Raw genomic sequence first — 14,386 nt, 5'->3', positions numbered from 1 at the left:
TACAGTAACATACACACACACACACACACCAAGACCAGTGGTGTGATAACAGATCTGGGAGGGAGTGCAAACACAGACACACACTTAAAAATATCTTTTCCACTAAACTGTAGATTGCAGGTGTGTTGGGAACATTGTGCTCTGGTTCACTGGTGGATTAACTGACTGATGCACTGACTGACCTGCTTTAACTCAGAAAACCTCTGCAGCGGAGCTCAGGCCGGTTGAAGTGTCTGTGAGGGGCATCGCTGCAACACGTGGAACATCTGGATGGACAAGAACTGAACCTGCACTGCAGCAAACCAGTATGGACAACAGGAGGCTCCCACCCAAGACGCTGAACTTAACTTCAGGTCAGCTCCCACCAAGAACAATGAAAAGAATTTACTATTTGTTCTCAATCTGCTGCTGAGTGTGCAAGTGAATCGACGAAGCCAGATGGTGTGTTTTCATAATTTACCTCATGTAAACAGTCTCATGATGTGTAAGCAATTAAATGTGTTTGTTTCTTAATTGCATTTAGAATGAGATAGTGGAGCAGAGGAACATCTGAGTTCAGCAGACCATCAAGCTGCAGCACAAAGCCAGCTTCATGTTTACAACTGCCTGAGCTGAATCAAATGGTAGTGGACTATTGTTTTCTTTCTCCATAATAATATCTGCAAACCGTGGGCTTATCCAGGTAAGTCCACTCTAGAACTCTGCAGTTCTGTGATTTACGGTGATCCCTTCAACAGTCGACCCTCAGCTGCGACCATGGACCTGAGGAACGAGTCCAAATGATGTCTGCAGAGACCACGTACATCATGGACGGGCTGGACATTGTGGACGATGGTCAAACCGGTGAGTGCAAGATGCTTTTTGCCATAGAATCAATATAATTAAACTTAAATGCATTTCTATGAGGAGGAGGAATCGCTGACTATATTTTAAAACTCGTAGTTGTGTAGAAGATTTGACTCTGTCTGACCAGAACAGTCTGACTGTGGTTTTTCTTACAAACTAAAGTGGAAACTAAAACTCTGAATGAAGCTGGAACCTGAGGATTCAGTTTAAATAAAAGTTCCTACAGGGATTATTCAGCCTTTCACAAACAGTCTGCATGTAATTTCTCTTTAATCTTCACTCATTGAGTCTTCCGACCTACAGTCCCTGGGAAGCATCCCACGACCTCTAGCCGGGGTCATGACCCTGAGGTTGAAAACAGGTGACAGATAATTGACTTTTGCAGACGCTCTGTTTGAATGTTTGTCCACCTCAGTTTAACCCCGTGTGTGCAGCTTGTCTAGTGTTAGTCAGAATGTGCAGATTTGGAACATCAGTGAAGACACGTCCACACAGACCTAAAGCCCTCGGCCCTGACACTTTTTCTGATCCACAGAGGAAGAAGCTGATGGACTTTGGCTCATCACCTTCAGCTGTACTTGGTGTTTAGGACTAATTAAATAATGCTACCACGCTAATGCTAAACTAATATATAAAAAATATTCAACTGGCAGGGAACAATAGAGTTTTGCTTGAACTGATCAGATTGATTGGTTAAAATGAAAACACTGAGATTACAAACCACAGGTGAGTGAGATGTGGATTGTGTCTAGTTTCTCTGCACATTTGATTGACAGGCTGGATGAAAACACACCTAGTCTGTGGTTCAGAGAGTATGAGGAGGCAGAGGTGCAGACAGATGTTCGTACATAGAGCAGCAGCTTATAGAGAAGCAGTAAAAAGGTGAACGCCAACAGGTCTTCCAACCCAAAGGCCCATATCGATACTCATACAAGCGTCTCCTGAAACGGGGCTTCTTCCCCTGCAGGTGAGCAGGATGTACCTCGCCATGGTCTAAATAAGAACCGCACGGTTAAGGTCGTTGAAACAAACAGCTGCTGCTCGTGTCATGGTTCTGACGTTTATCGACCTGTTCTTCCTCCGTGACCTCCTCCCTACAAGAACATCACCTGACCTCTCTGCTCCCACCATAGTCCCTGTGCCCACTAGAGGTCGCCTGACAATAGTGAAGCGCCGTCGTTTCTCAGGGGACACTTGTGTAAACAGTAGAAAGGCCGGAGAGAGCGGAGGATGTGTGCTGGTCGGTTCTGCTGGTGGTTTGGGCTTTGACTGACAGCTGGATCCCATACTGAGATGAAGACACAGCTCTTCTTGTTAGTGGCTGTGGATTGGAACCAGATGTTGACTGGGCTACTGTTAGCAGTTTCACTGACTGACTGTTTCACCGTCTGTCTCACAGGCTGGCTGCCCAACAACTGGCTGACTGTTTATGATTATATCTGTCTGGTTTCACCAGGACGACTCATGATCACATTAGTAGAAATAATTTCATATAATTCTGGTCCAATAGATATTTGTCTCAACAGTTACAGATTCATTTTACTGGGAAGGTTCAGCAAAGAGCGAGCAGACAGCTCCACGGTAATGGGGTCTCAGAGCTGAGCTGCTGTGGCGTCTTAATGAGCCAGGACTCACCAGGCTCCTACAAACTATGAGTCTTTTTTGTTTTGTTGGTGGGTGGTTAGACCTTTAGTCTTAAAATACGCCTTAAATCAGTTTCACAGTCTGGTTAAACTGTAAAACTTGTTTTTGACAAATCAAAGAGCAAAATCAAACCTGACTGGACTTTACAGAGTCTACCTGAGAGGATCTATGTGTAACTGGCTTCTGGTCTCGCTGACCCCCCGTCTGTCTCTACTGTCCCTGCCTGCCCAGAGCGTCACCTCCAGGCAGCCAGTGTGAACCCAGAGCATTAGCCCCTCACAGTCATTCAGACTAAAGCTGCCCTCTTATTTTCTCACCCTGACGCTCATTAAAAGCTGAGGACTAAAGGCTGAAAGGACTTTTTTGTCTTCAAGACAGAAACATCTGCATTAAAATCATTTTTAAAATCAAAACTATTTTCCATCAAAGTTTTTAACCATCACTTCCAGCTGAAAACCTTTTGTAGCTGGAGTTTATATAAATTATTATTATTTTATATAATTATTCTATTATTCACCACAGTCAGTGTCAGGATGGTAACACACTTTCCTAATGAAGCTGAAACAAACTGATGCTGGTTCGACATTTGACCATCAAAACACTGATTTAATATTAGTTTTCTCATCTTTAAACGAATCTGCATCTTTTAATCTCGTCCTGCCAGAAACACCGATGCCCCCACCAGGACTCTTCCAGGCGGACACGGTTCAGTTTTACCCCCTTCCTCTGTCCCCGGACCCGGGCAGCCCGCTCACTCACCTGGGGACGCTGCTGGCCGAACACGACGCACCGAGGGCCGGCGGATGGAGCAGGTAAGACGGGCTCACCGGATGCGCGCTAGAGCTCCGCGATAAGAAGTGTCCCGGGGGAGAAAGGGGAGGTCACGGTCCGCTGTAGTTTATCCCAGAGGTCTAATTCAGAGAGTTTTTGTTCCTGTTGTTTCGCCGCGCTGTGAGGAATCAGCGCTTGGACGTGAAAATGCGCTCGGGGCGGCGGGATCGGTCTGCTGCGCTCTCGCTCCTTGACCTTTCCTCGGTCTTACTCACTGGTGGAATGAGCCGTGGCGGGATGGTGTGTAGGTATTAAAATACCAGGAGCAGCAGCGACCCCACCCCCCTCCCCTTGAAACCAGAACAACAGGGAGCGAGAAGGCGCGTTAGTTCTGGAGACGTTTGGAGACGTTTGACGCACGACTCAGGCTGAAATTTCAATTAAAAATGATCAAAATTCAAGTTCAAGGAGACTGAAATGTCCTTAGAGCTCGGACTTCAGTATGGGCTTAAATATCCTGTTAATGCTGCACTGAACCAGTGGAATCTGTTTAATTAGGAGACACAGGAGTCACTGTTTGATTTATCATTCTTCATGAACTAGTTTTTAGTTTTTGATTCAGTTAAAGGGTTAATCTGGTTTAGTCTGTTCTACAGTATTTAAAGTGTTTGAACCACAATCCATCCCTGTGGAGCCTCACTGAAATGGTGTAAAAAAACATAAAGTGATCACACCTGTGATTTTTGTTTCTGACTGACTGAACACAGCAATGAAGAACCTGAACACAGCAGCTTCCTCAGTCTTGGTCTGTGTCTAATCCCTCCTGGCTCCACATGGTGAGGAATCACCTGAACCACTAAGAAACCAGAAGGTTAGAGTTCATGAAGATGCAGTTTGCAGCTTTGGACTGAAAAACAGGGACTGAGAGCAACGATCCCAGACACACTGTGGGAATCCCACAAGAACAAAGTGAGAACTGACTTGAGTCCAGTACAGGAGGTTGGAGGCAGTTTCTGTACTGGTCCTGCTGGTTCAGATGAGGATACGCAGAGTTACCTCTGACTCTTTCATGACACTTGATTGCCTCATTTTTTTAGATGTTATTCCAAACAACTTTGCTCTCAGCCGTTGTGACAACACAGGCCACATTGAGTCGTGCTCACTAACGAAATCTAGGTCCAGTCTTTACGGTTTAGACCCAGAACTGGTTGATTTTGGGAGTGAAAGTGGATTCCTGATTCCTCTATCCCCCCCTGTGTCACCCTGTCTTCAGTCCATTCTGTGTTCCCGGTGTAAAATACCACAGGGTCTGTGGAGGGTCAGCTCCTGACTCCCTGACCTTTGACCTCTGAAGAGGAGAATGGTGTAATTTAGACAACTGCACACACACACACACACACACACACACACACACACAGCCAGTGAAGCGTGACTCCCTCACCATGAACTGTGGTTGGGGGGGGGGGGTACTGAACAAAACAGTCAGTATCCAGCTCAGCCAGCAGACCCCGTCCTTTATCCTTTACATGAAGGAGAGTTAGGACCAGAGTGGCTTTTGTCTAGATCAGCATTTACTCAGATCCTGAGTTTACTGTTTTATTTCTGTTCATGAACAGATGCAGCTAAATGAAACCAGGAGCTTTAATGTCTAAACCATTTCCATGTTGTGTCGTGGTGTCTGGGCTGTAATTATTCAGACATCAGGATGTGGAAGGCGAATGTGAGTTTTATTTTTGTTTTTGGATCATTTAAGGTGCAGCGTTGTTTATTGTGGTGCAGGATCATGTCACTCTCTACAGTTGTTACTCAAATAGCTGCAGCCATGTTTGTCACAGGTGTGGGATTTAGGTTTATTTACCAAAAACACCATGAAACAAATCCTTCAAAATCCCAGGTCACTCTGAACAACTGAAAAACTATTTTGTTGGTGTTTTACGAGCAGAGAACATGAACCCTGTGAAGTTCTGACCTCCCCAGCTGTGTCTGACCAGCTGTGTGTTCTTTGTGGGTTAAACCCAGAATCCTGCAGCTTTTCTGTCCCTGACACTCAGACACATGAAGAGCTGCAAACAAAAATCTGTGAATATTTATCTTCTTGTCACGTCTTGTCATTGAAGATAATCAGTTTCTAAATGTGATGAACTGAATTTTCTCAGCTATGGGTCATGTGTCTCCGTCTTTTCTCCTCCTCTCATGGTTGGTTTAGAGGCTCAGGTCCAGGTTAATACAGCGGCTCAGTGTTACTGCAGAGCAAACCAGCTAATGTGACAGCTGCTGTTGTTAGCACGTCTGCACTCTGGTGTTTCTGTTCTCTGTCACTTTAATGCTGTTCAGCTGAGTGTTTGAAATCTAATCTCACTCACGAGTTTCAGAGTTTCTGTTTCAGTACAGTAGAAAACAGCTCAAACAGAAGAATTAAGTTTTCCCACATTCAACCAGTAGATACATGATCAGTAATGTCAGTTTAGAGCCTTTACTTATTATTTTACCTGTTATGATTTTTGCCTCATAGCAAGAAGGTTCCTGGTTTGAAACCCATCAGTGGCCTTTCTGTGTGGAGTCTGCATGTTCTCCCTGTGCTTGTGTGGGTTTTCTCCAGGTACTCTGGTTTCCTCCCACAGTCCAAAAACATGTATGTCAGGTTGATTGGTGACTCTAAATTGCCCATAGGAACGAGCCTTCAAACGCCTTTTATTGAAATTTGAGTGAAGTTATCAAATGCCATTGATTTTAATTACCTGGTTGGTTTAATCTGTGAAAATAAGTGACAGGACATTATCGTTTTCTGTTTAACTGTGAGTTTGTCAGTCTGAGCATGAAGATATAAAAATAACTCTCCTGTTGTTTAATGTGTCATCATGTCCTCGTCTTTATTTATGTCTCCCTGCTGAAGAGTCCGTTACACTGATGGATGTCGTGTTTAATCCTGAGCTGCCTTGTGTCAGCATGAAGAGAACTGAGACAATCTGAAGTTTCTCATGTTGGTCACTGGTCTTTTTAAGGACGTGTCTCACCCAGTGAACCACTTCATGATGACACCAGCCTGTTACATAAGCCCATTATCACACACCCGAGCTCACCATGGTTTGTTTCAATGAAATTCACCAGCTTATCTTGAGAAGCCGTAGAGTTACAGAGACTGAACCTAAATACGGAGCAGAACTCAGTTTAGAGACGGACGGTGCTGAGCCGAACAGTCCTCCTTCTTCTCCTCCTTCCTTCCTGGTGTCCCTGACTTATTCTGGTAGAAGCTGATCTTCTTCAGATGATCTGTGTGTCCTGCAGGTTTTTAGCCCAGTTGGTCTGATGAACTTATACTGTGCAGTGTTGGTCACTGGGTCTGTCAGTAACTTTGGTCCAGACTGAAACAAATTGTTTGAACAGCTCATAAATGGATTGGCGCAGATTTTTGGTTTATTGTTCCCAGATGAAAAAAACCTATTGACAGATCTTTGGGGCTTGTGCCATGAATCTATTGAGTAATATTGCTAGTTTTTGTTTTTATTGACAGGGTTGTCCTCTGAGATAAACGACCACTGATGCTGTCACATTATCCATCTCTGATCCAGATTAATGCAGTACATTGTTTTTGTTGTTAGTAACTGACAGTGTCATTGTCCAACCAGGAGACTGGACCCGGGTTTTCAGGGCTGTCAGTTACTGGGAACAAGGGAACCAGCGAGAGAAGACCACGCAGACCAGAGCATCGTCATCCTGCACGCCAAGGTGGCCCAGAAATCCTACGGCAACGAGAAAAGGTTTGCTGCCGCTTGTCTGGAGCGATGGAGTTCACATTGTGTGAAAAACTAATGTTTTTTAAATCACCTGCAGGTTTTTCTGCCCTCCTCCTTGTGTTTATATCAGAGGTCATGGATGGAGGGTCATGCAGGACCATCTGAAAGGTGAAGAGACAAACGTATAAAGACAAATTCAGTGACTCTCAGCTCGTCTCATGAACCAGAAGTTTCTCATCTCATCCTTCTCTCTTCTTCCCTTTTCTTCCTCCTGTTTGTTCTACCCTCCGGTCCTCCGGTCCTCCGGTCTTCTGCCTCCAGCGGCGGGTTGTGGAGACTCTGTGTATCGAGTGTGTGGTTACATGTGTCTGGACAGCTCCAGTCAGTCTCAGGCCGACACGTTCAAACTGCTCTTTGATGAACAGCCGAACTCCAGGGTGAGAGAACTGCGAAGAACAGATCCAGTGATGGAGGAAAAGTTACAGACCACCAGAGTCATTACATCCTGAGGGGAACATCAGTATCTGAGCCACAGTTTATGGTTTAGACATTTCTGCAACCAGATCTGTGTGATTAATAAATCTGAGCTTGGTTTATGCTGAACGGCCGATCATCCGGCTGTAGAGGAGAGAGTGCTGGGATCCTGAGGGTTTACTCAGACAGGACAGTCCCCTCCTTTATTCCAGACCCCTGTTGACTGGACAAACAGTCTAAGCTGAAATCCTCGCTGCTGTAAACAGACTGTGTGTGTCCACTGCTCTCTAGCTCATTTACTTTCTGAGAGAGCACAAGAAACAGACGTCCTGCCTCTGAATGACAGTACAGTCCATCAGTCAGGGCGTCCTTCACACGCTAAAGGAGCTTATTGTTATAAAAATGTTTGTTTTTCAGTGAACCAGTGGTTCTTTGTGAGAAGAACAGGCCTTAAAGAATCTGACCCGTCATTTCATCCTGGAAAGCTTCTGTCATCAGGGTCTTCACTACGTCTGAGCTTGGACCGAATATTATAAATAGTTCATTTCAGTTTAGTTGCAGTTTTCCAACATGTCACACTCACTCGCTGTGTCTCTGCAGCAGCTGTTTGCCTGTGCCAAGTCCCTGTTCATCTCGGACCAGGACAAGAGGAAGCATTTCCGCCTGGTGCTGCAGCTCTTCCTGGGCAACAGGCAGGAACTGGGGTCTTTCCAGAGCCGAATGATCAAAGTCATCTCCAAACCGTCGCAGAAGAGGCAGTCTATGAAAAATGCTGACCGTGAGTCATGTTTGTACTTATGTGTTGTATAGTCCAGCCTTTGTCCAACTCACGATATATATATAAAATATCTGTGTGTGTGTGTGTGTGTGTTAGCTGAGCTATAAATACACACATCAAGTAGAAAGCTTCTACCAGTGTTAAACAAACTCTGAGAGTGTTGATCTAAAACTCTACAGTGTGTGTATGTTTCCACGGTCACATATAAACACATATTAGTGTTGAATTAACACTGGAGATCGTGCTGGTTAATATCTAGTGACAGTGTTTTTGGAAAACTCTTCTTTAAGTTAATCTCCCAGACATTAGACTGATATTGTGTGTGAGTCAGTTAAACAAAAGATGTTTTGTTAAACTCAGTTTCATGGTGTTCACTGTTGAACTATGTTTAATAGTCATTTCTAACATCTTGTGGGGTCGTCTGGTCTTCACTCCTTTTAAAGGCTGTTTAAAGGTTCAGACCTGGTTTTCAGGTTCAGGTTAGGACCAGACTGGGGTCAGAGTGGAGGGTCGATGTTTCACTGTGATGATGTTTATGGTCCAGGGGATTCATTCTGTCTGTGTGTCTGTGTGTGTGTGTGTGTGTGTGTTCTCAGTGTGTATCTCTTCATGCTCCAGAGTGGCTTTGTTCAACCGGTTACGCTCTCAGACCGTCAGCACCCGTTACCTGTCTGTGGACAGAGGAGCCTTCATCGCCAGCGCCAGACAGTGGACAGCCTTCACCATCACCATGGGTAAATGTGTGTGTGCTTACTGAAGGTTTCTCTCACACACACACACACACACACACCTCATGGCAGAGGCTGATTTCACTTTTCTTTCATCAGCAGCAACGTTCAGAAAAGTTTGGAGTCTTTTATAAGATGAATCAGCTAATTAACTAAACGTCACTGAACGTGACTGTGAACCTGGTGTCTGATCATTTCCCAGTAAATCTCTACATGTGTATGATCAGACGTGGGCGACACTGAGCGAGTGTTTCCTTCACACACGTCTGAAAAAGTCTGAGCAAAGGTTTTAACACAGTGCTGGTGTTCACAGACCTCCCACCGCTGAAGCCTCAGTCGCTCCTCACACACACGCACACACACACACACACACACACACACACACACACTTTCTTTTTGTCTTTTTTAATATTATCCAATATAAACAGTTTGTGAAATATCTTTACTGAGTTTGTGCTGATGGAGGGATCTTCCTTTAAAAGTATAATTGTGTGTGTGTGTGTGTGTGTGTGTGTGTGTGTGTAGTGGACCAGCGTGCTGACCAAGGGGACTTTGTGCTCAGCGAAGGCTTCATCTGTTACGGCTGTGTGGTCCAGTTAGTGTGTACTGAGTCTGAAGTGGCTCTGCCTCCAATGGTAACACACACACACACACACACACCTACATCTGAATATTCAGCAGGTTAATAAACATACTTTTCATTCCTCGTGGGGACTTTACAGTGACTTTCATTCATTTCCTGGACACTAATTAGAATAATAACTGTAATTGTGGGGGACTCCCACAGCATGAGGAAGTCCCCACAGTGTGAGTAACACCAGACACACACTGGTACTTGGTATGAGTCCTGAGGTCCACGTGCATTTCATTCTGAAAGTCCTGCAGCACAGTATCTGCTCACATTCTGTTTCAGACTAAAATACATTCACCTCCTGGTCGCTTCATGATGTTAAACTTTAGAGAAGCCCGAGTGTCTGAGTGTCCGTGTTAACAAACCCACTGACTGTACTGTCAGTTTGCTCCCTGCTCAGGCTGGTGAGGACTCTGCTCTCCTACCAGGTCGAGGTCCACTGTGATGTATCGTGGCATTAATGAGTTTTTGGATCTTGGCCCTTTTCGAAGAGAAATGCTGCGGTTCAACTCGCAGGAAAAGCTGTGTAGCAGCACTGATGCAGCGAAAACTCAAATCTTTCCCTTCCACAAACTGAACAAGTGATGCTACTGTTGAATCTCAGTACCAGCCATAGTGTGTGTGTGTGTGTGTGTGTGTGTGTGTGTGTGTGTGTGTGTGTGACACAGAGGAGTGAAAAAGGTGCTCACACTCTGTGTCTCCTGATTTTTCAAGCTTTGACCACAGAGTTAAGAAATGATCCCAGATGTGTTACAGATGTGTGTCTGTACATTTGTTACACAACCTTCTGATCCTAAAAACACAGGTTCTGTTGCGTTGTCCTCCAGTTTAAGTTTATATACGCGTAGACAAACCTGTGGCTGAACCCTCACATTTCGCTGAGCAGACCCTTTCTCCACCACAGCCATAACAACCCGAGCCGCAGCCCCGGATGATGAAGGTATATCTGCAAACTACAGCTCTATATGTTTCTGTAGCTGAAGCCTCTTGCTGCCTGGTTTGTTTGGAGACACGTTCCCTGCACGTCGAGCAGCCTGGTGGGTTGTTTAGTTGTGGTCGATGCTGAGGGACTGAAGAGGTGAACGTTACGACGTACGGACCAAACAGTTCAGCTGAATCAGCAGCTGGATAAAGACTTAAATATGAGACCACCTGACTCTCTCACACACACACACACACACACACACACACCTTTTTAAATGCTCACTGCTCTGTAGACAGCTGTGTTTCAGTCAGTGGTATGTTTGATTTAAAGCTCCTCCTCCCCCTGTTGTACATTTATCAATCATCATGATCTAAAACTATTCTCTTCCTTTTAATGAGATGGTTGTTTAGCTCTGTTCTTAGAAAATGACATGAGAATAGTTTTCACTCTTCAATCTGCCTCATGAAGCCGAGGAGTTTTAAATGCAGCGCTGATGAAAATGTATTAAATGAAATATGAAAATAAACTTTATTCCTATTTACTGTTTGTTGCATGTGTCTTGGGAGGAAGGTCTCATTAGTATGTGTCTAATTCGTTACTGTCTGTGGCTTTGTTTCCATTAAATAAGTCATTTTTGTTTAAGTTAGTGGTTTGATAAAAACACACATCCTGTTTTCAGTCTGAGTCGGTCCTTTAACGTGGAGACTGGATGTGAAGAGACGTGTGTTGTTAGGACACTAACTAACTAAACAGCTACACATCTGCAGAGTCCCTGGTTTGATTCCTGCTCTGGACTTTATTGGATCCCACCCTCTCCCAGTCTGTCTTTATATTGTGATGTGTCCAAAACCGCTCACATTTTCATAATCGCAGCTGTATGTTGTGTTTTATTTGTTTGCTAAAGATCTGACATGCACGTGATGATTTCTGATTATTGGTCGTGTGTTTGTGTTTGTCTTGTTCGTGGCACCAGGTGATCCGTAAGGTGAACAAGCAGCACGCCATCTTAGATGTGGACGAGCCAGTTTCTCAGCTCCACAAATGTGCCTTCCAGTTCAGAGACGACCCTCACGCCTACCTGTGTTTATCCAATGACTCCATCATACAGTTCCAGGTGAGACTGGTTCGCTCCCCATCCTTTGTTTCCTCCAACCTCCTGATGTGTCCATCACCTCTTCCCTCTGCTCCTTCTTCCTCCGTCCTTTCCTTCCTTGCAGGCTTCTCCCAGTGTCCGAGACCCCAGCAGGGTGTTGCTGAACGACGGAGCCTGTTGGACCATCATCGGAGTGGAAGCAGTGGAATTCACCTTTAACCAGGGTCTGACCTGCATCCAGACTCCTGTTAGTCCTTTTCCAGTTATCACTGGTTTGGAGGTGAGTTGGCACTAACACACACACACACACACACACACACACACACACAGAAAGACATGCAGACACTCAGGTTTTCTCTTTCCAAAAGCTAAAGATGCTGTGACTCTGCAGGTGAATGGTGGGGGACATGTTGCCATGTTGGAGATCCATGGAGAAAACTTCAGCCCTCACCTCAAAGTCTGGTTTGGAAACTGCGAAGCCGACACCATGTTCAAGTGAGTGGAGAGGAGGTTTTTATAGCGAGCAGAGAGGAAAGAGTGGACTGGTCGAAGAGACGGATCAGTGAGAAGGTTCAGAGACGTTCACACAAAGAAATAATAATCCACTTAAAGACTCTTGAATTCAATATTAACTTCAGGACATCTCAGCATTTAAACGTTGACAGACAAGAACAACAGAAATAAAACCCATCAAATAGACAGAGAGATCATCATAAACACAGCACAGGTGTACTGACAAACCTGGTTCAAATGTCTTATTCCTGTGTGATGAAACATGACGTGACTAAATCAGGTCTGAACAGTGGACTAACTTTACAGAGTCTGAACTTAGTGTTTATGTTCCGAAATCTGTTTTTCTGCTCGTCTGATCACACGAGTTGCTTCTGTTGTTACTGGGTTTTTGCTTTAACGACGAGAGAGGCCCCCTGTTTTTATTTATGACTGTTCCATGTTATTTGGCCTCATGCTGTTTTATCACAGGCACCAGGGGTGGAGCTGAGCAACGCAAGCAGCAAATTAGAGTCTTGTTTAGGTCTAGTCTGCTCATAAAAGTTGACCTAAATATTAACATTTAAACATAAAGTGGCTCTTTCTCACCAAATGACATCAGGCCCAACAGGTTGGACCCAAAACCAGTAAATTTCATCTGACACTGATTCTGAAAACTGTTATTTTGCCATTTGTTTTTTTTTTGTTTTTTCATGCAGGAATGATCCTGCTGGTTGTGACATGTCTGAGAAAAAAGATGCTTTTCTCATTAGTTCAGGTCAAAACTCCAACATGAGCTTCGACCTTCACGTTTAAGTGAAAACACTGACATGACATTTAATTTGCTGAACTTTCCTCATTCCCTGTGTTCATCTGTTCTGAGGGACAAGGCTGGACCCCCGGGTATAAAGGAGCTTATGTTGGCACAGGATACAGGGCACTGCAGAAACATTCAGGCATCCTCTCACAGAATATCTCACATGACGCATCGTGAAGAAAAACAACCGTTCTGACGTCAGAATCCACCTCAGATCCCACACCTGAAGTGCTGAGACATCGTAAGTCAGGGTCTGATGGAGGGCGGCTCGCCGTGAGGTTCTACAAACACTCCTCCCATCACCGGCAGCTCTGCAGCGCAGAGGAACACCCTGTTTGTACAAGACAATGTGCCGTTTGTACGAGAAGCTGCAGCCAATTAGGAGCATGGATCCACACTGCCACGCAGGCCTGAGGTCTAGGATGGGTTTCAAATAAAACACCATATAAAAGGGGATTCAACATTTCTGCTGCTCGCTAGTCATTTCATATCAGCCAGTCACATAATCGTCATCTATTTTTCACTTATATTGTTTTATGTGATTAACATCACAACAGTCTCCTGCAGAAAAGGTTCAAAAAGTGCAGATTATTGAATATAAGCTTTAAATCTGTTGTTTTCTTTGAGGATAATAACCTCACTGTGATGTTTATGCCATTTGATTTCCAGGTCAACTTTCATCTTGTTTTTCTTCTCAGGTCTCAGAAATCTCTGCTCTGCGTCGTTCCTGACGTCTCCATGTTCAGTGATGGATGGCGTTGTCTGCGCCGCGTCATCACCGTCCCCCTGTCTCTCGTCCGATTGGACAGCCTGATTTATCGCACGTCCTTCAGCTTCACCTACAGCCCTGAGTTCCAGCCGCTGGCATCTGTCCACAGAGCCACAGGAGGAGGGAAGAGAGAAGGAGGGATGGACGGAGAGCCGGAGGACGATGTCCTGCTAGAGACCATCCATCAGGAGTTCACCAGAGCCAACTTCCACCTGTTCATGCAGAGCTAACTGAGTCCTCAGGGAAGGTTTGGAGCAAAGTCTGATCAACAGGTGGAGGTCAGAGAGAAATGGTGCTGGTCAGTGAACTGACCTGACTGAGGTCACAGTGTTTAATCTGTTCTGTTCATCCAAATTCAGTCAGACCCACATGTCCACAGGATAATTATGAATTTATGGGAAAAATACATGACTGGAACATTAACCATCCATCCATCCATCATCTGTACCCCCTTTAGTCCTAACCAGGGTCCCAGGGATCTGCTGGAGCCTATCCCAGCTCTCTCTGGGTGAAAGGCCGGGGTCCACCCTGGACAGGTCCCCAGTCCATCACAGGGCTGGAACATTAAGCCAAAATTACTATTTAATCTTGTTCACACACAAGAAGAAGAAGAAAGGATAAATTTTAGACCTGTAAGATTTAAAAGCACATTTTTGATTCAGTTTCACCGTCGACCAGGTCAAAGTG

At 44.9% G+C, this 14,386-nt stretch overlaps 1 protein-coding gene across 1 annotated transcript; it reads left to right on the top strand.

Annotated features, from left to right (window-relative positions):
- Nucleotides 1-250: 250 nt before the first annotated feature.
- On the top strand, nucleotides 251-14,142 carry rbpjl (recombination signal binding protein for immunoglobulin kappa J region-like). Its single transcript, XM_026307802.1, has 14 exons — nucleotides 251-353; nucleotides 524-623; nucleotides 738-843; nucleotides 3,155-3,302; nucleotides 6,888-7,019; nucleotides 7,093-7,163; nucleotides 7,317-7,432; nucleotides 8,070-8,247; nucleotides 8,844-8,981; nucleotides 9,501-9,610; nucleotides 11,505-11,645; nucleotides 11,749-11,904; nucleotides 12,016-12,119; nucleotides 13,629-14,142. The coding sequence occupies exons 2-14, from the start codon at nucleotides 621-623 to the stop codon at nucleotides 13,927-13,929; spliced, it is 1,704 nt and encodes a 567-aa protein (XP_026163587.1). The 5' UTR covers nucleotides 251-353; nucleotides 524-620; the 3' UTR covers nucleotides 13,930-14,142.
- Nucleotides 14,143-14,386: the final 244 nt, after the last annotated feature.

This window comes from Mastacembelus armatus, chromosome 5 (assembly GCF_900324485.2).
Source record: "Mastacembelus armatus chromosome 5, fMasArm1.2, whole genome shotgun sequence".
Classification (NCBI taxonomy): Eukaryota; Metazoa; Chordata; class Actinopteri; order Synbranchiformes; family Mastacembelidae; genus Mastacembelus; species Mastacembelus armatus.
Note: the sequence above shows the minus strand (reverse complement) of the source record. Positions and strands in the feature narration are given on the sequence as shown.

Bases quoted from the DNA above. Each gene is read 5' to 3' on its own strand.
- rbpjl (XM_026307802.1), top strand. The intron at 3,303-6,887 runs GTAAGACGGGCT...TTGTCCAACCAG, and splicing joins AGGGCCGGCGGATGGAGCAG to GAGACTGGACCCGGGTTTTC. The intron at 7,164-7,316 runs GTGAAGAGACAA...TTCTGCCTCCAG, and splicing joins CATGCAGGACCATCTGAAAG to CGGCGGGTTGTGGAGACTCT.